Genomic DNA, 25,437 nt, shown 5'->3' with positions numbered 1-25,437 from the left:
ATAAAGAGAATAATTATGAGCGATCTAGAGAATCATGATATTAAATTGCTTGTTAAGAAGTTAAGTGGTCGTGCTATAACTCCTAAAAGAGGCAGTTTATATGCTGCTGGATATGATATTTATAGGTAGAGTTAATGAATGTATAGAAAAATAGGGTTATTTATGGACATAGTTCATGTGATACAGTGGTTCCGGCACACGGGAAAGCATTGGTTGATACGGATATTGCAATTGCTGTTCCATCTGGCACTTATGGGCGAATTGCACCACGTTCTGGATTGGGTTTGATTTAATTTATTAGGTTTAAAATTTAATTTAATATTTTAATAGCCTTAAAAGCATCTATCAGCACAGGTGCAGGTGTAATTGATGCTGATTATCGTGGTCAAGTCAAAGTTCTTTTATTTAATCATGGAAATGAAGATTTTCAAAGTAAGTCTTTTTTTGAATCGATATTTTATGTGATATTGAATGTTTTGAAAAAAATACAGTAAAGTATGGGGATCGTATTGCACAGCTAATTCTTGAAAAAATATGTACTCCAGAGGTTGCAGTTGTAGAATATTTAGAAGAAACTAGTCGAGGTTCTGGTGGATTTGGTAGTACTGGAAGATAAAGTTGTATATATAATATAATTAATTATTAAATATGATAATGTTTTCTAAGTATTTGACAAATAATTACTTTGTATAAATTATAAAGACGTTGTTTTATTTATAACTTAAATAATTGTATACACTTAAATTCGTTTTGCAAAATGTGAGTTGTTATTTTAATATAAAAAATTATTTTATTTTTATACATATTGGTACTTCTGATAACACTCATGATTGTAAATCAGTGTCTGAGCTATTAGATGTAATTATAGTTTTTTTTGTCTTTAAATGTGATGATTTTCCTGATCCTGACTATAAAAAAGTTAATTTCCTTTTTATAATATAAGTGATGCAAATAAGTCTAAATTTTGCACATGCAACTCATTACTGTCTAAAACATACCTTTCCAGATCCATTGCCATGGCGGCGCTTCTTTTTTTTATGATGTATTTCTTCTGAAGAAGAAATATCATTATCAGCATCATTTGCATATGATGACATAGACGCATTATATACATTTACCCTAGGCAATGCTATAATACATTCCTTTTAAATACATAAAAGTACCTTTGTTGTGCTAAGCGACCACTTAGACGACCACTTCCAAAACATTTTTCAAGATGTGGAACGTAACGACCTGCTGCTACTTCTCTTTTACAAATAGTACATGAAATATACGGCGCAGTTGATGGCGTTTGATAAGGCTTTCCAAAAATATCTCTTCCTGGCTTTATTGAATAAAAATGACAGAATTTGTTGCAGCGTAGGCATTTGCGGCGTGAAAAGACTTCTTTTTTGTGTGCTGAAAGTGCAATGTCAATAATTAATTCCATTAAAATGTCTGAAAAAATAGAAAAAGACTAGTAACAGAATCAATACTTGTTTTTTTCTTGAAAAAGATGGTAAACCAGTCCTGCCAGTGAGTCTTTACGGAGATCAGTAGTTTCCATAGAATAACTCTTTAGAATATATTTTCTTTTGTTTATTCTTCAAGAAATAAGTCAATTACACAGATCATATATATTGTATACTTGTTGTTTATATGTAATGTATGTCTTTTAGTACGTTGACAATTTATTGGTCCGATATCGAGTATTTCACGTTTATATATATATTATACTATAAGATCTAAGTTAGAGATAGGATAGTCAATTTATATATAAATTATTGAATCAGATAAAGAAAAGTGGGTATGGCTTGTAGACAAAAGCATGTTGCTATATATAATTAGATTTTATATTTACATTTATATATTCGTGTTATGAATATGACTCGATTCTAGGTTTTTTACGTTTTGATTTTTGCTTGTATTTATAAATATATTGTAGCTTATTTTCTTTGTTTAAATAAGGTTATTTTAAAAAAGTTATAGTCTCTGAAACATGAGACGCTAATTTTATTAATGCCTAGGAATATCTGTTAAAGATAGATATAAGACAGATATTATAATGTATAATTTTGAAGGCAAAAACTATGTTTGAGAAGATAAAGAGGTTTAAAAGGGTTATTTATTTGATAAATATATTTTTCTCTATAAAAAAAAATATTTTTTATCAAACATAAATTTTATTTTTGGGAGTGGTTTCACAGAGGAATTTAAAAAGTCTCTTGCTTTTATAGATAATAAATGATCCTTAATTTGAGACTTTTGGTCTTTTTATAGTATAAAATCTTAAAATAAAAAAAGAGATATATAAAGATGTTTTTTTCATTTATAAAATACAAAGGATGTTTCCTCAAAATGAAATATTTTGAATAGGAGTTACAATAACACATTTTAAGGTATAATGAAAGAAGCAATTTCTGTCAAATTTTCTTTTTTTTCTTAAAAAGATACTTATTCAGTTAACCGAAATGCACTAATATTTTGACTAAAATAGTTAAACCGTTTTGTGAAAATAAAACTATACTCGTTTGCGCAAGATGATATTTGATTCGCTGTTTTAAACTTCTGAAAACTCTACTAATCAAAAAGTTTTATAAATATCTGATCAAGATAGAGGCGCTCTAAATTTTATAATGCCGTTTGTATGAAACTATACTAAGAATATCATTTTACTGAGAAAATATCATCTTAGAATTTTCTCTATCTTTTTGAATTTATACATATATTTAGTTATTTTTACACAATTAAAATTTAGAATAACTATATAGGATATTATTTACACATTTGTATATATAATATATACTATATACAAAAAGTACGTTCCTTAACAAAAATTGATTTTTATGGATATCTTCATGTTTAAGCGTTTAAAGATACATTTTTATATGTTTATATCCTTTATATATGTAATTCTTTATTTACTTATCTGCAATTCCCTCCTCATAACTTTCGGATATCTACCTTTACTGCATTATTCTATACCTTAATAAAGCCCTGAGAACATTTAGACTAGTGCTATATTAGGTTTTGTTAAGTACAATAAGGCAATAATCTACTAAAGGTTAATTATTTTAGCCGATGGCTTTATGACTTATACCTAATTAGGGTTGGAGAGTTAAGCCATTAGTGCATGCTAAAAAATATAATATTGACTAAAATAGCTTTAGATGAATTAAATATTTAAGGACAATTTGTTTGGGACAGCCTTTTAATAAAAATAAATGGGTGAGTCCAAGTCTGTTTTAGCACCTTGATTTTTATGAATATTTAAAAAAAAGAAAAATAATTAAAATGTATAAAGGAATTCAGAAAATGCAAGGGATTTGTAAGAAAGAAGTTTTTTAGTAAGGACTTATTATTAGAGTAATAATTTTTTAAGGGAATTATTTGGATTTTTCTAATTTTTGTAGTTTATTATCTTTTCGTTATTTTCGGACATTTTTGATTAAATTTCAATAATTTTAACGTCTTTTGAAATCTGAAAATAATTGGAAAGAAGTATTTAAAAGGGCATATTTCTAGTTTGTTTGCAAGTAAAAGGATAAGAATATTTTAATTTGTTTTTTGGACTTGAAAGCGTTTTTGTTTAGATTTATTTTTGATTCGAAACATTAATTAGTAAACGTCTGTTATTATATACAGAGTTTTGGGAAGACATTTTTCTCTAGGGGTTTTGCTTTTTTTGGATTATTTTTGTGGTAACTTTTGGATTTGTTTATTTTGTCTTTGTTCCGAGCTTTTTATGTAGAATTATTTATTATCAATACTACAAGATCAACACTTTTTCTTATTTTAGTTTAAATATAGATTTTATGAGCTTGGATCAGACTCAAGAGAGCTTGGAGATGCTTTTTCATGTTTCATCAAGAGAAGACAATGGAAATTTATCTAACAATACCCAATCTTTGCCATCACCATCTAATATCTCTGATATACTACAAAATAATGTTGAATCTTATAAACTTATTGAAGATGCTGCTAATTCGAAAATGCAACAATTAGATCAGTCTTTGCAGTTTTCTGACATTCAAGGACAGTTTTCATCTCCTTATTTTTCTCCTCAACAAGCTGATTCTATTATTGGGCTATCGCATCAGGATGAAATGTATGATTCTAGTAATTTTTCTTCTCCTTCATCTATTGGAATGCCTAGTCTACTTGGATACTCGCCTGCAACAATTATACAAGGCGGACATACACCTGAATCTCATTTTTCTCAACAGCATCCATATTTAGTTCTTCAACAACAGTCGCTTGGGTCATTAAATAACAACTATTATGAACAGCAATCTTATTTTCCATCTTTTGCAACAAATTTTTCTCCTGTTTATCCATATCTTGCTCAGGGAGATACAAGTTATACTTCTTTTTGGGTAAATGGACAGTCACAGTTTAATGGAAAATTTGAATCATTTTTGCCTTTTATTCACTCTTTATATCAGACTTATGACTATAACAACGCTATAAATTATCAGACTTATGACTATAATAACACCATAAATTATCAGCCTTATTCGCAGTTATTATCTTTACAAAATAATTATTCATCTATGGGACCTATTTTGTATACCACTTGTGGGGAATCATGTGCTGGCTGTCCTAATTGTTTTTCAAATCAATTGTCTTCTTCAAATAGGGTTTCTAAGAATGATAACAATTTACAATTATCTATGCAGTCATCTCAAAACAATTATTCTCTGAAGAAAAAGTCAACTTCTACTAAGTTTCCTCTTACTTCTCGCCCTATTAAAGTTTCTACTGTTTTTTCGAATCGTCCATTCAAGTGTGATCAATGTTTTCAAAGTTTCAATAGGAACCATGACTTAAAAAGGTATTATATAACAAATTTAGTATTTTTCCATTTTAATCTCTCCAGACATAAAAGAATTCATTTGGATGTTAAATTATTTCCGTGTCCAAGCTGTGATAAGTCTTTTTCACGCAAGGATGCTCTTAAAAGGCACATTTTGGTCAAAGGATGTATTAGGTGAAATCAATGTCTTTTCTTTAGTAACAGGTTTGTTTTAGTTCATATGTTTAATGGTTTATATATAGAGCAATTTTCATATTTTCATATATTTTTATTAAAAATACATTATTTAAATAATACATTAAAAAATATTTTCTCTAGCGATAAATATTTTTTTTAAAAAAATTATATATTTATTTATGATACATTTATTTATTTCTCTTTTACAGATTACTTATACTCCTCTACAGGGTTTCCATGCTATTCTTTATACATTTTTAGTTTTTGCTTTTAAAAAACATGCTGAATCCCGGAACACCTGTTTTTTACCCTACGCTTGGCCCGAATTGTCTGTGCACACATTCTCTATTTAAATGTTTATTTTTTATTTAGCTTTTTTCTTCTATTTTTAACAATTAACATTCATAATTCTTCTTTGTTCTTTCTAATATATCTTTTTTTATCAAAATACACTCTTTCTTTGTATTTATTTTACATATTCCTTATAAATCTTTACATCTCTTCCATCCTATCGATTCCTCAATTATCCCTATCAATCTTTCGTTAGCTCTATATCACATTCCTTGTCTAAGGGAAACACCCGATTAAACAGTGAGGATAGTGCTTGATGGAGGGTGTTAGAAAAGGTGCAGCGTTGTTCATACGTCAAGTGAAGGGCTATATAAAGTGTTTTTATCTTTTAAGGGTTCTGATGACTGTGAATGATGAGTTCTCTGGAGCAGCCGCGAGTATTGGATGAGTCATGGAAGGATAAGCGGCAGCATCGAACACATATTGGGCCGTGGAAGCTTGGCCGGACATTGGGACATGGGAGCACAGGTATGGTGGGCGTATAGGGTGGATATTGAGGAAATTGGAGGCTGTATACACAGTATGCACGTCATATTCTCAGTATATATGTTATACAGTGTATATATGCGTGTTGTATGCGTTATGTATGCACAGTTGTGTGCGTTATGTGCGGAGCATATGGTGCATATACGTAATACACACTATGCGTTGTATGCAGTGTCACTGTACTGTACATACACTATACACATTGTGCATAATATATGCATACTGTATGCACAGTGTATACAGTATGTATATAATACGTGTATAATGTGTATACTATATATGCTATACACGTTGTATATGCTATGTATGCTATATGTGTAGTGTATGTACAGTGTATACATAGTATATGTTGGTGTATGCATAAAACATGTGTATAAGTACTGTTGTATAGCATATGTAGTGTACACGTTATCTTTGCAGTATATACGTTATATACACAATGTATATGTTATACTGTGGATATGTGTTGTATACATAATATACACTGTATATACTGTGTATTGTGCAGCGTATATATAGTGTATGTATGGTGTACATGTTATATGTAAAATATATATGTTATATCCTTAGTATATACGTTATATATCTGTTGTATACACTGTTATACATGCTATATGCTTTGTGTATGCATAATATATGGGTTATATACAGTATATATATGTGGCATATCTATGAACGGATGTTGTTGCTTTGGGGTTTTTGCGTAAAAATGCTAATTTATCTGTTTCAGGCCGAGTTCGTCTTGCAAAACATTCTGTTACAGGCCAATTGGCCGCTGTAAAAATTGTTCCTAAGAACCAGTCGTTAGAGTCATCTAAGCTTTCTAAAAACAAAGACATTGAATCTAATTTTTCGTATGGAATTGAACGTGAAGTGGTTATTATGAAGCTTATAGATCATCCAAATGTGATGCGTTTATATGATGTTTGGGAAAACAAAAATGAGCTTTATCTTATTCTTGAATATATTGAAGGAGGCGAATTATTTGATTATCTTGTTCAGAAAGGCAAGCTTGAAGAAAGAGAAGCGGTGGGATATTTTCGTCAAATTATTGCAGGAGTCGATTATTGTCATAGGTTTAATATTTGGTATATTATATAATAGGGGGGTGTGTGTTGGGGCTGATTTAAACTAGCCATCGTGATTTGAAACCGGAAAATTTATTACTTGATAAACATCGTAATATAAAAATTGCAGACTTTGGAATGGCTGCGTTACAACCGTTTGATCGTATGCTTGAGACATCGTGTGGGTCACCGCATTACGCGTCGCCTGAGATTGTAGCTGGTAAAATATATCATGGTGCACCGTCGGATATTTGGTCGTGTGGAATTATTCTTTTTGCACTTCTTACTGGGCATCTTCCTTTTGATGATGAAAATGTTCGTCAATTGCTTCTTAAGGTTAAGGCAGGGCAATTTGTAATGCCTTCTAAAATATCATCGGAAGGAAAGGATCTTATATGGAGGATGCTTGATATTAATCCTCATACTCGAATTAAAATGGCAGATATTTTAAAGCATCCATTCTTGTCAAAATATAATCATTTTGATACTCTTTTGGAGAATCCCTCTAAAATGCCTAGTCTGGATGAGTTGAAGCATCCTGTTCAAAAAAGAGATGAAATTGATACCGAGATTTTGAAGAATCTTCAGACTTTGTGGCGTAGTGTTAGTAAAGAAGTTATTATAAATAAATTGTTAAGTGATGAGTATGTTCGTTTTTTGTTTTTCTTTCTTATAAAGTTTTTAGGCGGAATCCTGAGAAAACTTTTTATTATCTTTTGTTAAAATATCGAAAAGAACGAATGAAGTATTATGAAAATTATGTTGAGTTTGTTAATCGTTCTCGGGAATCATCTGCTTCTCAAATTTCGAAATTAGCATCGTGTAACCAGAGACCGTTGTCTGTTCATAAACAATTAAAAGAATCTGTATCTCAACGTTCGAAGTTGTCGACTTCGAGTTCTCGGAAAAACCTTAATAGGGTATCTGGCATTGTTGCTAATTCTGTTCGTAAAAGGGGTGTTGATTTTACTTATGTTAAAAAAAAGAATGATTCCGTTTGTCTCGACTCTAAAAGTCTTTTACAAAATAGCGGTAATATATCAGGTAAATGTGATTCTGTCAACTTTTTTGCAGAATTTGCTGCTGAGTGTGAGTTTGCTTTTAATCAGCCTGTACTTCATGATTCTGAGTTAAAGAATGATAATACTTTTTCTTCTAGAAAGTCTTCACTGATACATTGTTTTCAGCCATTTCATATACATCCTTCTAGTACAATTTCTAAAGAGTTTGGAAGCAATAAAATGATGCTTAAAATTTATGAAGAAAATAATGAATTAACAACTTTCAAGAAAAATAATTCTAAGATGCTGAATGATTTGAATTCATCTGAGGATGCACATTGTTCTAAGTATTTTATTGTTAAAGATCAATCAAGATTGAGGGTATCAAGTCTTCCAGAATATGTAGTGGGCAAATATAGATCAGTTGAAAAAAGAGCTGTTAGTGCTCCAACAAATTCTATTGATATGACGCAAAAGAAAACTAAAGAGAAAAAATGTGTATTTTTTTGGAGAAAGAAGTCTGGTGCTGGTTCTTCACGTGTGGTTTATCCAACAACTATATTTCGGATAATTTCAAAAAGAACCAAAAATCATGAAAGTAAATTCATCCTTGAGAATTTTAGTGGTTAATGTGTTTTAGAGGAAAATAAAGTTTCTTGTGAAAAAACAGTTGAACCTGTAATTCAGCAGTCTTTTTTTGCAAAAGTACTTAATATTAAGTCAAATATAAAGTCATTGAGGACTATATTGCCTTTTCAACATTTATATCAAGAAATTGCTAATAATTTGAAAAAATGGGAGCACCTTGGTATTGGTATTACAAATGTACGTGATAACATTCAGTTATATACTGTTCATGCTAATATTTCTAATTGTAATGGTATTGCTTTTACACTTCTTGAATTCTATTTAAAGTCTATAGCTATGAAACTTAGAGCGATAAAATTTCGTGTTGAAGTATCAGAACAAGGAAATGGTAGTATTGCACGTTTTTTTTTGGAAAAAGGTTTTAACATACGATTATTGAAATAGTAATTTAAATTTAGTAGGAATAAATTCTTCATTTCAACAGTTGGTAAAGGAATTTGAGCTAATATTAGGAAATAAGCATGTTCTTGACCTTTCTGATCGTATTTTGAAATAGATATTTATGTAATGATTCTTATAACATTACTTGAGAATTATATAAGGGTTTGATATATATAGTTGAAATATATAATGAATGTAATTTGAAATGAATCTAGGAACTTGGTTTAATTTGTTATATATGAAATTTTGCTTTTTGATATATTATAAAATTAATAATTTTGAGTTTCCAAAAAAATTGCTTTTTTAGACTTTTAATGTATTTTAAATTCATTGTAATAATAGTTTGTAAATTTCCATTCATATTTCTAAGGTTTTTAATTTTAATTCTACTTAAGATCTCATTGGTTTCTATGCTAAAGATTTAGATTCAGAAATATAATTAAAATATTAAACTATTTAAATTCTAAGAAAATAACAATATAACTACCCTGAGTTAATTATTTAATGAGTAGTATCACAAGAACAATAATAATATTATGAGTTCATGTATGTTGATACATCGATTTGCTCTGGAAGCTCTGTAATATTTACCTCAAACCTTTCTTGAATTTTGTCAAGAATTTCGGCATCTCCACTACTGCTTACAAAAGTAATACCTTTGATAATTAAATATATATATTATATAATTATAAAATCCTTACTAAGCCCACGAGTACCAAATCTTCCTGCTCTACCAACTCTATGCAAATATGTATCTGCATCTCCAGGAGTGTCGTAATTGAACACTACGTTAACACGCTCGATATCTATGCCACGTCCAAAAACGTCAGTAGCAACACAAATTCTTTTGTTAAAGTTTTTAAATAATTTGTAACGAGAAATACTATTAAAATTGGAATTCCGAATATTAAATTTTAAAGACATACCGTTCTTCTTGAGGAAGAGCACCATGAATACAAATACTGGGGAAATTGCATTCTCGTAATAATCGATCTAATTCTGAAGCTCGTTGAACTGATTTTACAAAAATAACGACCTGATTAAATTCAAGTGCGTCAAGTAAATCGTTTAATTTTCGATTTTTTGCTGATTCTTCAAGCTTTACATAATGTTGTTGAAGACCATGAAGAGTTAATTTAGTCTCATCATCAACATATATTTCTAGAGGCTATATTTTAAATTAATAATTAAAAACATATTAAAGAAAATAACATTTTGCATAAATTTTTTACAAATAGGTCGTATTTCAGTACTCAATGTCGCACTAAACATCATAACCTGTTTTTGGTGAGGAGTTGCACGAAACACTTCCTGAATATCGCGTCTCATATCTAGTATGTATTAGAATGCTACTTATATAGAAGAAATGCTTCCCTATTGCTTCTAACATCTTATCACATTCGTCAAGAATAAAATGTTTTACGCATCCTGCACGAAGAGCTTTGTCTCTAACAAGAGCATTTAGTCGACCAGGAGTCGCAACAATAATATGAGGGCATTTTTCTTTGTTTTTAAGAAGCTCAATATCATTACGAACAGGTGTCCCGCCATAAAAAACTGCAGTACGAACATCAGGCATATATTTACTAAATCGTGCGTATTCGTTCTTGATTTGAAAAGCAAGTTCTCTGGTATGACATTGAACAAGAACCGATACTTCACCGTCAACTGGTTCGATCTGCTGAAGCGTTGCAAGTACAAATACTGCTGTTTTGCCCATTCCAGATTTCGCTTGACATATAATATCCATACCAAGAATAGATTGAGGAATACAGACTTGTTGGACTGGAAAACGAAATAAATATAAGCGACCATTTCATTCGAAAAACGATGAAACTAGCCATCGTCTGTGGGGAAAAGGTAATTACTGACCCTCAGAGGGATGTTCAAAACCACAGTCGATAATAGCACGTAAAAGTTCTGGTTTTAGTAGGAAATCTCGAAACCCTATAAAAAGATGGTAAGTTATTGCCCATATTTTAAAGCGTAAGCAAAAAACATACCTGTAGAGTGAATACCAACATAGGACCCTTTCTTTTCATTCTTTTTTTCGCCATTTACTGTTCCTCCTGTGCCCATTACCGTGGAGACACCTGCACTTGCTGGTAATTCTTCTTCCTCCTCATAATCAATCAAATCGTCATGAGATGCCATGATTAGTAGTAAATATTCAAAATTTCTGTTTTAAACACTTTTTTCAATGTAAAACCTCGTTGTTTTTTCGATTTTCCGTTTTTTTGACTTGGTGAGAAATTATTATACGTCGATAAGTTTTTTATGAATGAGTAAAAAAAAGATAAAAATAAGGGTTTATTAATATAGGGCTAGGTTGTAGAATAAATAGTAATATGAGAATATTTGCAGATTAGGTCAGGGTCTATAATTGAGAAGGGTTAGTGTTTTTGAAGATTGATAGTTAAATAAATTGTGTATAATTATTGATTTTTAAAGACAATATTGCTTTGTATAATATTATTTATATTTTTCAAGATGGTCCCAGCATTTTCCGAGGGTCTACCCATGTTTCAAACTTAGAAAATAAGTAAAAACCTCAAAAAAGAAATAATATACTTGTTGTTCAGTTAAAAGGCCAAGTTTAAGCGCTGCTTCTTTAAGTGTTATTCCTTCTTTGTGCGCTGTTTTAGCTATCTTTGTTGCTTTGTCATAGCCTATATATGGATTCAATGCTGTAACCAACATTAATGATTTGTTCATAAGTTCGTTTATACGAGATTCATTTGCTTTAATACCAATAATGCAATTTTTTGTAAAAGAACGTGATGCATCTGTAAGAAGTCGAATACTTTTCAAAAGATTTGCAATAAGCATTGGTTTAAATACATTGAGCTAGATAATCATGAGAAATTGTATTTATTAAGGTATAATAATAAACCTCGAATTGGCCGTTGGAACCACCAATAGAAATTGCTGTATGGTTTCCCATAACTTGAGCACATACCATTGTTAAAGCTTCATTTTGTGTAGGATTAACTTTTCCTGGCCTAGTTTTATTAATAAAAAAAATATATTATATTATATTTTAAACATAATCGAGCTTCCTGGTTCATTTTCAGGCAATGATAGTTCACCTAATCCACATCGAGGGCCGCTAGAAAGATAACGTATATCATTGGCGATTTTCATTAAACTGCAGGCTACTGTGTTAAGAGCACCACTTGCTTCTACAATTGCATCATGAGCAGCAAGTGCTTCAAACTATAAAGATTTATATATAATTATATAAATATGTATACTTCATATACTTTATTTTCAGCTGTTTCAAATTTTTCATTTGTAAGTTTTGATATTTGTTCAGCGATTTTAACATCGAATCCTGTTTTAGTATTAAGGCCCTTGGTAATGTTTAGGTTTTTTTATTATATTTTTTTGGGTCTTACTGTTCCAACAGCTGTTCCGCCTTGTGCAAGCTTTTTTAATCGACTCAATGTACCATTTATTCTTTCAATTCCATATTTAATTTGAGTTACATAGCCACTAAATTCTTGTGATAAAGTAAGAGGAGTAGCGTCTTGCAAATGAGTACGACCAATTTTAATTATTTTCGAAAATGATTTCTGTTTTTCGAAAAGAGCGTTATGTAGAGACTGGAGAGATGGTATTAATTTTTGTGTAATTTCTGTTACAGCTGCAATATGCATTACAGTAGGAAAACTAAAATAATAAGAAAAGGAAATGATGAAATAAATAATACGTGTCATTTGACGATTGAGACATGTTTACATGATCATTAGGATGAACTGGATCTTTTGAACCTAATTTTCCTCCGAGAATTTCTATGGCACGATTTGAAATAACTTCGTTGGCACTATATTTGTTAATATTTTATATTTTTAAGAATAACCCTTACTTCATATTTGACTGTGTGCCTGACCCTGTTTGCCAAATTACAAGAGGAAATTGATCCAGCAATTTGCCTGAAATAACATCATCGGCTGCTTGTTGAATAGCTTCTCCAATTGTCTTATCGAGTCCATATTCTATATTAACTATTGCTGCTGCTTTTTTTAGAATCCCAAAGGCTTTTATAACAGGGATAGGAAGTTTTTCTGTAGGCCCTCCAATATCAAAATTTTCTAATGATCTAAAAGATATTAAAAATTCAAAACTAGAAGAGAAAATACCTTTGTGTTTGAGCTCCCCAGTAACAATTTGCAGGGACCTTTTGAGATTTAGCTTTTTATAATAAAATATAAAAAGGTCAAGTACTTGTATTTCCCCAAAAGCATCTTTCTCTACTCGAAAATCATTCTAATGTTTAAGCGTAAGTTTTTAGTAAAGAATTTTAATAATTACATTTGTTTGTATAGTAAATAAATTATTTAAAAGCCTTGTACCTGAAAACAATCTTTTTAAACAAGACTGATTGTGATGATAATTTTGTTGAAATTTCAAATAATTAATATCTTTGAGATGTTTAGAAAGAACCCTAATAAAATACATTATATGTTATGATTATAATAGATAAGAAATCTTTGTATGTCTTTTGATTTAGTTAAATAAAAGGTATATTTTTTATTGGATCTAATGAAAAAAAATAAGTAAATTTAATTTAATTGACTAAAAAATATTATTTTTACGTATTTCTATTGTATTTCTGTAAAGGAAAAATATATTTAAATAGCTATTTTAAGAATTAGAATAAATTTGAAAATTATTTTTGAATGGTGCTTTAAAGAGTTAGAAATGCTTTTTCTGTTATTCTCTGTTTATTAAATTTTTAAGACAATTTAAATTACGTATATGTTAAGAAAATTAAATAAAAATATTAAATAAAGATAGAGGGGCCTGATTAAAGAAATAGTTTTTTAATAGAAGTTTTTAGACGTGATATAATGTATCGCCAATCAACAACTCCGGCTCAAATTAAATCTCGACAGCTTTCTCATCTTCATTCTCAACTTGCACAACTTCATGCTCATCTCTCTGACTTGGAGAATCATTTTAGAGTTACGGCAATTCAAGCAGAGGCAATAAGAAGACTAGGAGGATTACAAGGGTCTATGTAAGTACTAGAAATATGATTTCTTGGAGATTAGTTATCAAGAATATTGTTTGTTAAATACAAACAAATTGATAATTTGAGTATCTGAATGATTTTCATTATTTTTTTATAATAATTATTTATTTGACATAGGTTTATGGCAGCTACTAAAATTTTTGGAGAGGAAAATTTTGAAAATACTGGTCAAAGCTAAATTTGCATGTGTTGCTAAAAAAAGTTTATGTCAAATGAGTAATATTTATGATATTCATTAGGTAGAAAATATTATATTTTTCATTATATATGATTTTATTATATACATAAATTATATTTCAAGAAAATCCTGTTTCCAGACCTTATTATGGTTAAATTTTGTTTTTTAATACGGGATATTTTTTTTGCGTATTGCAAAAATTACATGTAATAACTGATATATCTGCTTTATTTTTATTCTTTTTTGAAAAGTTTTCTATTTTTATAGAAGAAGTAATGCCAGGTAAAAGAATTGTATCACAACGTCGACAAAGAGTACGTTTTATTGACGGGTTTCTGAATAGTTAGTTATAATTTATCTTATTTAGTGATGTTACATTTTTAAAACAGCCTTTCGTGCGATTTTTTTAGCCGTATTGATGTAGAATTTAGACAGAGCCTGTTCCGAGTGACTATTGATATATTTATCTTGGTTGAGGATAGAATGAGTTGCATAAATATTTGCTGCTTGATATAAGAATGAGAATCGAGAGTAAAGTTCTTGTTGAGGTATTATCCTAGACTCTTTTGATGTTTTTTCTTTTATCATTTATGACTTTATATTATAAAAATTACATTTTTATAATGATTATTCGAATAATTTTAAACTTACACGAATATTTTATTTCAAAAATATATAATTGAAGTATATATAATTTGTAGACTAATTTTGGCTTTTATTGTTTTTTATGTTTTTGAATATTATATATATTAGTATTAAATGTTTAATTAAAAAACGAATGAAAAATATTTACATAGAAAAATATTTACATAAACTAATTGTTTTATACTAATTTATTGTTTATTTTATTTGAATATTTAACATGTTTTCATGAAATTTAAATTGAGAAATTTGAAAAATTTATATTTATGAACGAATATAAAAAAAACGAAATTTTAAATCAAAGTTCCGAATTTTTTTTGTATTTCTATATAATATATAATATTTAAATGTTATAAATATGGTTAAAAACTGTTTTGATTTATATGATGTTTATATTAAATGTATAATACTAGGCTATTTTTGTTAATAATTAGGGCCTAATTAAGAGCAATTAAACATATGTTATCACATATAAATATCAATACTTATGTGTTTTTACTTATGTATTCATGTTGTATTTGATTAATTTTCTTTATTGTTTATTATTAAGAAAAAAAAGTACAACATGATAGAAAAGTTTTCAAAATTCCATTGTATCTGCTATACAGGAATATTGTAATGAAAAGTATAGTTCGTCTAGATGGGTACAATTTTATTAATTAATTACATTATTATGAATTTTAGTAATAACTTTTATATTTAAGTTAAAGTAATGCTATTTAACCAGGTTATAAATATTTGTAAATGTTAAAATAATCGCTACAATTTTTTAATAAATATTGGCGTATTTTGTTAGAATTTTTTTAAGATTTTATATTAATGTTATATTTTCTATAATAAATATTGGTTTATTTGATATATAGAATATTTTTTTGAATTACTATAAAATATTTTGAATGAAATAAGAATGGATGATAGAATAATTGGAATTCTTGGTATTTATAATAATTTTATTTGCTTATTATATATCATATTAACTTAAGAAATAGGCGGAGGTCAACTTGGACGAATGCTTGTTGAAGCTGCACATCGGCTGAATATTAAAACAGTAATCCTTGACCCTGATCCTGATTCTCCTGCAAAACAGGTAAATTCTTCAAAGAATCATATAAATGGGAGTTTTTTGAACTTTGATGATATTTTATCTCTTTCAGAAAGATGTAATATTCTTACAATTGAAATTGAACATGTTGATATTAAAGCTTTGAAACACATTTTTTTAAATGGAAAAGTAAAAGTGCATCCATCACCTAATACTATTGAAATCATTCAAGATAAATATCTTCAAAAACTTCATCTCACGAAACATGGAAATCCAACAATTGAAAGTATTTCAATTAAAAATACTCTTGAGGATATTAGATTAGCTGGTGAAAAGTTAGGTTATCCTTTTATGTTGAAATCTCGAACTATGGCTTATGATGGACGTGGAAATTTTAAAATTGATTCTTTAGAATCAGCTTATTCTTCATTATCAGTTTTTGAAAATGTATCTCTTTACGCTGAACGGTGGGTCCCTTTTATGAAGGAGCTTGCAGTTATTGTTGTGAGAAATGAAGAAGGGGTTATTGGTTCATATCCTGTTGTAGAAACTGTTCAATCTGATAATATTTGTCGTCTTGTTTATGCACCTGCTAGAGTTTCTTTTACTGTTTCTGAAAATGCAAAACGGGTTGCTGAGAAAGCTATTCAATGTTTTTCAGGAGCAGGTGTTTTTGGAGTTGAAATGTTTTTGGTTACTAATGGTTTTAATGTTTTTATTTATTTATAATTATTAATTTTGTTTAGGTGATATTATAATTAATGAGGTTTCCCCTCGACCTCATAATTCTGGTCATTATACTATAAATGCATGTTCTATTTCTCAATATGAATCACATATAAGGGCTGTTTTGAATCTTCCATTTCCATCTGATTCGTTTAACTTTTTAACATTTAAAACATTTGCTATTATGCTCAATTTAATTGCAGATGATTTAAAAGTAGAATATATGGAAATTTGTCGAAAGGCTCTCATAGTAGGAGGTTCATCAATTTATTTATATGGGAAAAAAGAACAACGAAGAGGTAGAAAAATGGGTCATATTACTATTGTTGCTTCATCTATGTCTGAAGCGGAGTATAAACTTCAGCAGATTCTTCAGTCTTCTAAAATATCATTATCATGTTTTTCAAGTAAAGAGATATTTTCTTACGAAAAGTCACCTATAGTAGCAATTATTATGGGATCTGATTCTGATTTACCAACAATGAAATCTGCTATAGAAATCTTTAAAAAATTTGATGTTTCTTTTGTTGGTCCTGATATTATATCTGCTCATAGAACGCCTAGAAAGCTTGTAGAATTTTCATCTACTGCTATTTTAAATGGTTATAAGGTTATTATTGCTGGTGCAGGAGGTGCTGCTCATTTACCTGGAATGGTTGCTAGTATGACTACACTTCCTGTAATTGGCGTTCCTGTTAAAGGGAGCTCTTTAGATGGTGTAGATTCTCTTTACTCTATTGTTCAGATGCCGGTATATTTTTTTATAATTAATGAATTCTATTTACTTTGATTTAGAAGGGTATTCCTGTTGCTACTGTAGCTATAGGAAATAGTACTAATGCGGCCCTTTTAGCACTACGTATTATTGGGATTACGGACAATAGAGTGAGATTTTTGCTAGATGAGTATACTCGAAATATGGAAACCGATATCCTTCTAAAAAGCAAGAAATTACAGGAGATTGGATGGGAAAATGTAAGTTTTTTATCATTTGGTGTAAGTAAGCTTATTTTTAATTTAGTATGAGCATAATAAATAATTTAGAAGTTTTTGTATGGAAATTTTATATTTAAAGAAAAGTTTAGCTTATACTTATTGATATTTTTGTTATATTCTCTTTGGAATGTATTACTTATTAGATTTTTAGAAGTATATTGTTTTTATGGTCATATATTTATGAATTAATAAAAATGTCTAATATTAAAACTAAAAATAAGTTATATGATTATTAAGAAAAAGATATTTCTTTAAGAATATTAGTCATTTTTTCTGGATAAAAAGTATATTTACAAATATTTATAAATTTAATTTTTCTTTTGTATTTTTAGAATTTGCTTTCGTTGATTTGCGATTTGAAAAGGTGTAAAAGTTAAAAATTGGGAAAAAAAGGTTTATTTTGTGAATTTTGTAAAAGAGGCATTGGGCAAAGCCTTGTGCTTCGTTTATTTTTTATAAAATAAAAAAAGTTATTGTTATTGTGTAAAATGTGGTCTGGTTTTTCACGTCATTTTCTTTATGGTTATAAGGCAAAATTTAGTTATGTAAGTAATTTCAGTAAAAAAATTATGTCTGTTTTTTGGTTTTTGAAAGCATTTTATATATTAGATAAATGTTTTTGAACATTATTTTTTTATAATTTTACCTTGTAGATGATTAATTTTTAAATATTGATGTTAATTTCTTTGTAGACAGGAGTTCAAACAGCAATGCTTACAATATCGACGTTTACTTCTTTTTCATCGGTTCTTCTTTATTATCATATCTATGGTAATTCTATTAAGGCAATGACTCCTGAGGAGCATGGTTTACATCCACCGAAATATCCTTGGCCACATAAAGGCTTCCTTTCCTCTTATGATCATAAAAGGTATATATCTTTTTTTATATGTCTTTTCTATTATTTTATGAATATTTTTACCATAATTTCCTATATAATAATTATGTTTATTAAATTACTTAAGATTTATATTTTATGTAATTTTTAAGAAATATGGGCTAATTCTTTTGACTTTAGTCTTCGGAGAGGATATCAAGTTTATAAGGAAGTATGTTCTGCATGTCATTCTTTAAATCTTGTTGCATGGAGAAATCTTGTTGGAGTTACTCATACTCTTGATGAAGTAAAAGCTATGGCTGAAGAATATGAATATGAAGATGGTCCAGATGAAAGTGGTAATATGTTTATGCGTCCAGGTATCTGATAGTATTATTGTGTAAATTTATTTTTAAGATAAATTCTAGGAAAGTTATTTGATTATATGCCAAAACCTTATCCTAATGTATGTTTGTTTTTGTATTTGTTTGAATCTGAAATGGCTATTTAGGAAGAGGCTGCTCGTGCGGCAAATGCTGGTGCATTTCCTCCTGATCTTTCTCTTATTATTAAAGCTCGTCATGGAGGTTGTGATTATGTTTTTTCTCTCCTTACAGGTTATGTGGATCCTCCTGCTGGTGTTGTTCTTTCTGATGGTATGAATTATAATCCTTATTTTCCTAACGGTCAAATTGCTATGGCAAGATTACTTTATGATGGCTTGTAAATATATACATATACTAAAAGAAAATGAATCATTGATGTGAAATAGAATTGAGTATGAAGACGGAACTCCTGCAACTACTTCTCAGATGGCAAAAGATGTCGTATCTTTTCTAAATTGGGCAGCAGAGCCTGAACATGATGATCGTAAGCGTATGGGTTTTCAAACATTGATTATTTTGAGTACTTTGTTTGCATTGAATTTATGGGTTAAGCGATTTAAGTGGGCACCTATTAAAACAAGGTATTTATCTAATCGTTATTATTTTGTTAATTATTTTATTCAGAAAAATTGTATACAATCGACCACAATAGATAAACTGTTCATTTAAGTTGATCATATGTTTTTTATTTTTTTATTTTAATAAATTTTAAATTTTTGAAGAGAAATAACTTTAAAAGTGTTATTTTATGTAGTTATTAAGTTTTTTATAAGTTTTAATTTATTTTGTCTTTGGATTTATATGTATTTTACTGTTTTATCGAAGGTTAAGGAGATTTATCAGAATCTAAGACTATGACAAAAACGCAAATTTACACTGTTAAATTATCTGGTACTGGATTGCCTTTAACTTTAGGAAAGGTACTTATCTAGTGTAATATTAAATATTTGTTATGAAGACGTTGATTTTGGTTTCGGATAGTATATTTGTCTTCCTCCTCCTTTTGTCCCATATTATCTTCGTTTTGAAATTGATGAAATAACTTCTATATATTATAAAAGTGTATTGAAACATAATTTTCCTCCTAAGGGTTTGAAATTTAGTAGGGATAAATGGTATAGTATTTCGTAAGTATTTAATATGGTATTTTTTACATATTTAATGTTTTAAAGATTGAATATTGATTTTAATTCCATTACAAATATTGATATTTTAATTCATATAGCTGGTTCATTTTCTTATAAAATAGAATATTCTCAATTATCATCATGGGAATTAAAAGAATATGAGCATTCTGTTTCTCAGAAATCAACTGATGAATTTTATTTTACTGTATTACCTGTATTAAAAATTAATGGCTCTCATATTCCTTTAAATTCTCTTGCAATTCAAAGTGTTGTTTCTAAATGGATGGGGCCTATTTCAGAATGGGATAAAATTATGTATTATATCGGGAATAAAAAAGGTTATAATATGATTCATTTTACGCCTTTGCAGTCTTTAGGTGAAAGTAATAGTCCATATAGCATTTATGATCAATTGAGTTTTTCTGATGATCTTTTTGACGTAAAATTAGAATCGGAACAAAAGAATGATATTATAGATAAATATTTAAGAAGGATGGAGACAGAATGGGGTCTTTTATCTATAACTGATGTTGTTTGGAATCATACTGCTAGAGATTCTAAATGGTTACAAGACCATCCTGAAGTTGGTAATTTTTAATATGTAATTTAATTTACGTTGATTTTTAAAAGGTTACAATTTGGATAATTCTCCTCACCTTATTGCTGCATATGAATTAGATACTTCTCTTCTTGAATTTTCTGCAAATCTTGGGGAACTTGGGTATCCTATTAATCCTAAAAATACGGATGATCTTTTAAAAATTATTGATGGTATTGAAAATTGTGTATTAGAAGATTTAAAGTTATGGGAATTTTACGTAGTAAATGTTAAAGAATCTGTAAAATATACTTTAGATGCTTACAAAAAGAAAAAAATGGCTAGATTGGATGATAGGTTTAATATTGATCTTAATTGGTCATTAAAAGAAAAAGTTAATGCTTTTATTGATGCTTCTGCAATAACCAACTATAACGTTCTTGGAGAGAGGTTTGCTAAACGTCTTGTTCCTGAAATTGGTGCTGCTATATTATGTAAGTTGTTTGGGATTGATATAGAAGAACAAATATTAGATAAAGAATTAACAAAAATATTGGATGAGTTCAATTTGAAATATTATATTGAATACGATGTTGATAAAAAAATAATAATCGAGCAGATATATAACCGCTCGAAGTATTTAAGATTAGATGATAATGGACCAAAAAAAGGAGAAATTTCACGAAAGAATCCTCTTGTGGAAACTTATTTTTCTCGTATTGAAAGGAATAAAAACACATTATTATATCCTGATAGAAGTTTATGTTTAGTAAATAATGGATGGGTTTGGAATACTAGCTTTAATGATTTTGCTGGTCAAGAAAGTAAGGCTTATCTTTTGCGTCAGGTAATAGTATGGGAAGATTGTGTTAAATTGAGATATGGAAAAAATCCTGTAAAAATTCTTTAGTTCTTAGATAGTATTGTATTAATATGTTTTAGGGTGATAATCCGTATTTATGGAATCATATGACAAAATATACTCAGACTCTTGCAAGATTATTTAATGGATTTCGTATTGATAATTGTCATTCTACTCCTTTGCATGTTGGGGTTTATCTTTTGGACAAAGCCAGAGAAATACGTAATGATTTGTATATTGTAGCAGAATTGTTTACGGGGAATGAAGAAATGGATGTTATTTTTACGCAAAAGTTAGGTATAAGTAGTCTTATTAGAGAAGCAATGCAAGCATGGTGTCCTGGCGAATTGTCAAGGTTAGGTTATCATTTTAATATTTACTATGTATTTAGAATATCTAGATTTATACATAAATATGGTGGAAAGCCAATGGGCTCTTTAGATAATATTTCTTCAAAATATTCTTTTTTGGCAACAGGTAGTAAAAGTAGTAAATCTTTAAACGTTGTTTCTGTACAAAGTTCACAAATACACACCTTATTTATGGATTGTACTCATGACAATGAGATGCCTGCTCAAAAAAGAATAGCAAATGATACATTACCGAATGCAGCTTTAGTTGCAATGTGCAATTGCTCTATAGGGAGCGTTATGGGTTATGACGAAATTGTGCCTTGTTATATTAATATAGTTATGGAATCACGAAAATATTATTATTCTTTAGAGAATATTATTGGTATAGGGAATGTCAAAGCTATTTTAAATAAAATTCATGTTGAAATGGGCAAAGACAATTTTGAAGAAATATATGTTCACCATGAAAATAGTTATATTACAGTGCATACTGTTAATCCAAATAATTATCATGGATATTTTTTATTAGCTCATACTGCGTTTTCTATGCATGAAGATAACAAAATAGGACCTATTGTATTAAAAGGAACGAAAGTTGATGTCGTTTTTTCATTGTCTTTGGAGATAAAATCATTTCAAAATTCAGAAGATCCTAATTTTATAAAAGGACTTTCTTCTACTGTTGTTGAATTAGATAGTCCAATAATTACTACTGGCAAAGATTTAGAGGGATTTTTTACGCGCATTGAAGTGCCAAGAGAATTTCCTCCTGGAAGTATTTTTTTATTGAAAACATGGGTTGAAAGTGTTGATAATTTAGATAATTTTATCTGTACTGATCTTGACAGTATTATGGAAAGTTTTGATCTAGTAGATTTAAATGCCGTTATGTATAGATGTGATCAAGAAGAATATGATACCATTAATGGTGGATGTTATAATATTCCGGATTTTGGGAATTTGGTTTATTGCGGATTCGAAGGGTGGATGCCTATTTTAAAAGAAATTATTCAAAGTAATCTTTTAAATCATCCTCTTTGTGAACATCTTCGTCAAGGTCACTGGGCTTTAGATTATATAGTTCAAAGGTTATATAAAATGGAAAATATGCTGAGTCAACTTCAACAACTTGCAACTTGGCTTCAAGTGCGCTTTTCTAGAATTAGAAGAGTTCCTAGTTTTTTGTTACCACGTTATTTCATCACAATTGTATATTTGGCATCAATGGCTGCACGAAATAGAGCTATTAATCTTATGTCTCCGCTTGTTCAAAATGGGCATACTTTTATTAAATCTTTGTCGCTTTGCTCTGTGCAAATGCATGGGATTGTTAAGTCTGCTTCTCTTGATCCCTTTACAAATAAGCCTTGTCTTTCTGCTGGGTTACCTCATTTTTCGTGTGCTTGGAAGCGTTGTTGGGGTCGAGATACTTTTATTTCTCTTCGAGGTTTATTTCTAGTAACAGGGAGATTTGATGATGCAAAAAGGCATATTCTTGCCTTTGCGTCTGTTTTAAAGCATGGGATGATTCCAAATCTTCTTGATTCTTTTAAAAGGCCTCGGTATAATTCTCGTGATTCTGTTTGGTTTTTTTTACAAGCAATTCAAGAATATACTAAATTGGTTCCTGATGGAATACAAATATTATATGAGCGTGTTAAAAGAAGGTTTCCTTTAGATGACTCTTTTGTTGAGTTGGATGACTATAGAGCATATTCTTATGAATCAACTATTTTGGAAATTATTCATGAGATAATGCAACGACATGCTTCAGGTCTTCATTTTAGAGAAGCAAATGCAGGGTTAGGGCTAGATACTGAAATGACTGATAAGGGCTTTAATATTGATATTTATGTTGATTGGAAAACAGGGTTAATATTTGGTGGTTCTAAATATAATTGTGGAACATGGTAAATTGTTCGTGAAATAACTTTTAAATTATTTAAATATTACAGGATGGATAAAATGGGAGAAAGTCTTAAAGCTGGAAATAAAGGTGTTCCTGGTACTCCGAGAGATGGTGCTGCCATAGAAATATCTGGAATGCTTAAGAGTACGTTAAGGTGGATAAATGAACTTCGAAGAAAAAATATTTATAAATGGCATTGTGTTAACATTGAAGGTGAATAAAATTGTTTTGATAATAAAAATTATTGACCTAAAAAAGAAAATGGTGAATTTAAAAATGTGACTTTTGAAGAATGGGAAAAAAAAATTCAAGAGAATTTTGAATTTTGTTATTATGTACCATTCGGTATTTTTTTACATTGTTTTATCTATCTAATAATTTAGATCCTCAGGATGATTGTAAATATGATGTTAATGTTTCAATGATTAATAGAAGAGGAATATATAAAGATGTTTATCATAGTAATAAAGAATATGAAGATTACCAACTTAGACCTAATTTTGCTGTTGCAATGATTGTTGCGCCTGAGCTTTTTACTTTCAAATATGCTGTTCAAACTATTGAAATAGCAGATAATGTTATTCGAGGACCTATGGGTATGTTAACTTTGGATCCTTCTGATAAAGATTATCGTCCATATTACATAAATTCATACGATAGTGATGATTTTGCAACATCTAAAGGTAGAAATTACCATCAAGGGCCAGAATGGTTATGGTGTACAGGGTATTTTTTGAGAGTATTTCTTTATTTTAATATATTTCATTATGATTTCATAAAAAATAAAGATATAGTTTGTTACCACATTCATGATCGTTTGGTTACATTGATGAAAAAAATTCAAGAAAACCCATGGGCTGGTTTGGTAGAATTAACTAATAAAAATGGGGAGGTATTGAAATGCTGATTTTATATTGTTTCTGAGAAAAATAGTTTTGTAATGATAGTAATAATACTCAGTTATGGTCCGCGTCTACTATATTAGATCTTTATGATGATATTTCAAAATTAACTTTAAATAAATGAAAGTTTTAGATTATTTTATATGGATATTGCTGTTAATAATTTATATAGAATTTAAGTTGATTTATTAATAAAAATTTTAAATATTTTGTATAAATTTTTTAGAAATTAAAATTTTATTTGTTGGTTTTTGAAATTTTTATAAGAAAATGTTAATAGTTTTTAATTAAAAACTTAATTGAAAACTTAAAAGTTAAGAAAAAGACTGTTGATTATATTTTTTTCTTATTAAGATTATTCGGAAATAAATAGTTTTGTTTTATAATAAATAATAGATTTTAAACAGTGTAAAATTATTTATAAAATATTTTCTTAAATGCTGATTTGATAATAATTTAACTTTGATATTTTTGGTTTTGAAAAGTTTTTATTGTAAGATAATTATTTTTTTAGTATTGTTTTATGTTATTAAATAATTTTTTGTCTTAATAATTTTTTGGATATTGATTTAAAATATTTATAAATAGATTACGTGAAAGTTTTTTCAAAAGGTAGTTTTAATAATGTTTTTTAATTAATTTTTTAAACATAGTTATAAAAATATTTTTTATTAGATTTAATTTGATTTCTATAATATTGAAAGTATTGATTTAGTTATATATATTAAAAAATTATTGGAATCAAGAGTATGAGAAATAATTTATTATTGATAATTTTCTAATTATTAGAAATATTATGTTTAAAACAAATTTAAAATTATTTCTGTATTTTATATTAATAATATAATAATTATAATAATATATTTTATATTTGTTTTTATTTTATTAAAAATATGATTTAGTTTTTAGTTTGGCTTTAAAACAAGATTTTAGGATATTATTATTTTTTGTTATTGAATTTTTATTGAAATGATTATGTTTTGAATATTATTATGATTTTTTTGTATTAAATTTA

The 25,437-nt window shown here is 28.4% G+C and overlaps 11 protein-coding genes across 11 annotated transcripts; 7 read left to right on the top strand and 4 right to left on the bottom strand.

The window, feature by feature from the left end:
• Positions 1-15: 15 nt before the first annotated feature.
• On the top strand, positions 16-616 carry T551_00737 (deoxyuridine 5'-triphosphate nucleotidohydrolase; the record flags this gene model as incomplete). The annotated part of the gene is made up of 4 exons (XM_018373001.1): positions 16-125; positions 173-282; positions 331-432; positions 492-616. 4 exons carry the CDS (start codon positions 16-18, stop codon positions 614-616), a joined length of 447 nt encoding a protein of 148 aa, XP_018230747.1.
• Positions 617-824: 208 nt separating this feature from the next.
• T551_00736 (uncharacterized protein) lies at positions 825-1,429 on the bottom strand (the record flags this gene model as incomplete). Its single annotated transcript, XM_018373000.1, has 3 exons — positions 825-908; positions 999-1,119; positions 1,164-1,429. The coding sequence occupies 3 exons, from the start codon at positions 1,427-1,429 to the stop codon at positions 825-827; spliced, it is 471 nt and encodes a 156-aa protein (XP_018230746.1).
• A 2,365-nt stretch (positions 1,430-3,794) lies between these two features.
• Positions 3,795-4,973, top strand: T551_00735 (uncharacterized protein; the record flags this gene model as incomplete). Its single annotated transcript, XM_018372999.1, has 2 exons — positions 3,795-4,813; positions 4,859-4,973. The coding sequence occupies 2 exons, from the start codon at positions 3,795-3,797 to the stop codon at positions 4,971-4,973; spliced, it is 1,134 nt and encodes a 377-aa protein (XP_018230745.1).
• A 700-nt stretch (positions 4,974-5,673) lies between these two features.
• Positions 5,674-9,021, top strand: T551_00734 (uncharacterized protein; the record flags this gene model as incomplete). The annotated part of the gene is made up of 6 exons (XM_018372998.1): positions 5,674-5,791; positions 6,540-6,897; positions 6,945-7,520; positions 7,562-8,475; positions 8,518-8,883; positions 8,927-9,021. The coding sequence occupies 6 exons, from the start codon at positions 5,674-5,676 to the stop codon at positions 9,019-9,021; spliced, it is 2,427 nt and encodes an 808-aa protein (XP_018230744.1).
• A 419-nt stretch (positions 9,022-9,440) lies between these two features.
• On the bottom strand, positions 9,441-11,060 carry T551_00733 (ATP-dependent RNA helicase uap56; the record flags this gene model as incomplete). The annotated part of the gene is made up of 7 exons (XM_018372997.1): positions 9,441-9,562; positions 9,608-9,789; positions 9,833-10,074; positions 10,119-10,237; positions 10,260-10,691; positions 10,779-10,853; positions 10,910-11,060. 7 exons carry the CDS (start codon positions 11,058-11,060, stop codon positions 9,441-9,443), a joined length of 1,323 nt encoding a protein of 440 aa, XP_018230743.1.
• Positions 11,061-11,391: 331 nt separating this feature from the next.
• Positions 11,392-13,367, bottom strand: T551_00732 (fumarate hydratase, mitochondrial; the record flags this gene model as incomplete). Its single annotated transcript, XM_018372996.1, has 11 exons — positions 11,392-11,436; positions 11,478-11,753; positions 11,800-11,908; positions 11,953-12,122; positions 12,161-12,259; positions 12,305-12,578; positions 12,619-12,732; positions 12,775-13,008; positions 13,049-13,086; positions 13,134-13,175; positions 13,221-13,367. 11 exons carry the CDS (start codon positions 13,365-13,367, stop codon positions 11,392-11,394), a joined length of 1,548 nt encoding a protein of 515 aa, XP_018230742.1.
• Positions 13,368-13,759: 392 nt separating this feature from the next.
• T551_00731 (uncharacterized protein) lies at positions 13,760-14,122 on the top strand (the record flags this gene model as incomplete). Its single annotated transcript, XM_018372995.1, has 2 exons — positions 13,760-13,929; positions 14,062-14,122. The coding sequence occupies 2 exons, from the start codon at positions 13,760-13,762 to the stop codon at positions 14,120-14,122; spliced, it is 231 nt and encodes a 76-aa protein (XP_018230741.1).
• Positions 14,123-14,273: 151 nt separating this feature from the next.
• On the bottom strand, positions 14,274-14,710 carry T551_00730 (uncharacterized protein; the record flags this gene model as incomplete). The annotated part of the gene is made up of 2 exons (XM_018372994.1): positions 14,274-14,457; positions 14,499-14,710. 2 exons carry the CDS (start codon positions 14,708-14,710, stop codon positions 14,274-14,276), a joined length of 396 nt encoding a protein of 131 aa, XP_018230740.1.
• A 904-nt stretch (positions 14,711-15,614) lies between these two features.
• T551_00729 (phosphoribosylaminoimidazole carboxylase, ATPase subunit) lies at positions 15,615-17,600 on the top strand. Its single transcript, XM_018372993.1, has 5 exons — positions 15,615-15,699; positions 15,754-16,509; positions 16,553-17,283; positions 17,328-17,507; positions 17,554-17,600. Exons 1-5 carry the CDS (start codon positions 15,672-15,674, stop codon positions 17,569-17,571), a joined length of 1,713 nt encoding a protein of 570 aa, XP_018230739.1. The 5' UTR covers positions 15,615-15,671; the 3' UTR covers positions 17,572-17,600.
• Positions 17,601-18,016: 416 nt separating this feature from the next.
• On the top strand, positions 18,017-19,444 carry T551_00728 (ubiquinol--cytochrome-c reductase catalytic subunit CYT1; the record flags this gene model as incomplete). The annotated part of the gene is made up of 7 exons (XM_018372992.1): positions 18,017-18,073; positions 18,221-18,399; positions 18,547-18,725; positions 18,774-18,811; positions 18,857-19,068; positions 19,118-19,312; positions 19,356-19,444. The coding sequence occupies 7 exons, from the start codon at positions 18,017-18,019 to the stop codon at positions 19,381-19,383; spliced, it is 888 nt and encodes a 295-aa protein (XP_018230738.1). The 3' UTR covers positions 19,384-19,444.
• A 141-nt stretch (positions 19,445-19,585) lies between these two features.
• T551_00727 (glycogen debranching enzyme) lies at positions 19,586-24,546 on the top strand (the record flags this gene model as incomplete). The annotated part of the gene is made up of 10 exons (XM_018372991.1): positions 19,586-19,651; positions 19,713-19,858; positions 19,904-20,445; positions 20,489-21,291; positions 21,339-21,613; positions 21,659-23,521; positions 23,567-23,733; positions 23,779-23,865; positions 23,904-24,412; positions 24,454-24,546. 10 exons carry the CDS (start codon positions 19,586-19,588, stop codon positions 24,544-24,546), a joined length of 4,551 nt encoding a protein of 1,516 aa, XP_018230737.1.
• Positions 24,547-25,437: the final 891 nt, after the last annotated feature.

Source organism: Pneumocystis jirovecii, assembly GCF_001477535.1.
Source record: "Pneumocystis jirovecii RU7 chromosome Unknown supercont1.3, whole genome shotgun sequence".
Classification (NCBI taxonomy): Eukaryota; Fungi; Ascomycota; class Pneumocystomycetes; order Pneumocystales; family Pneumocystaceae; genus Pneumocystis; species Pneumocystis jirovecii.
The sequence above is the reverse complement of the archived record's forward strand: the minus strand, read 5'-3'. Positions and strand labels throughout refer to the sequence as shown.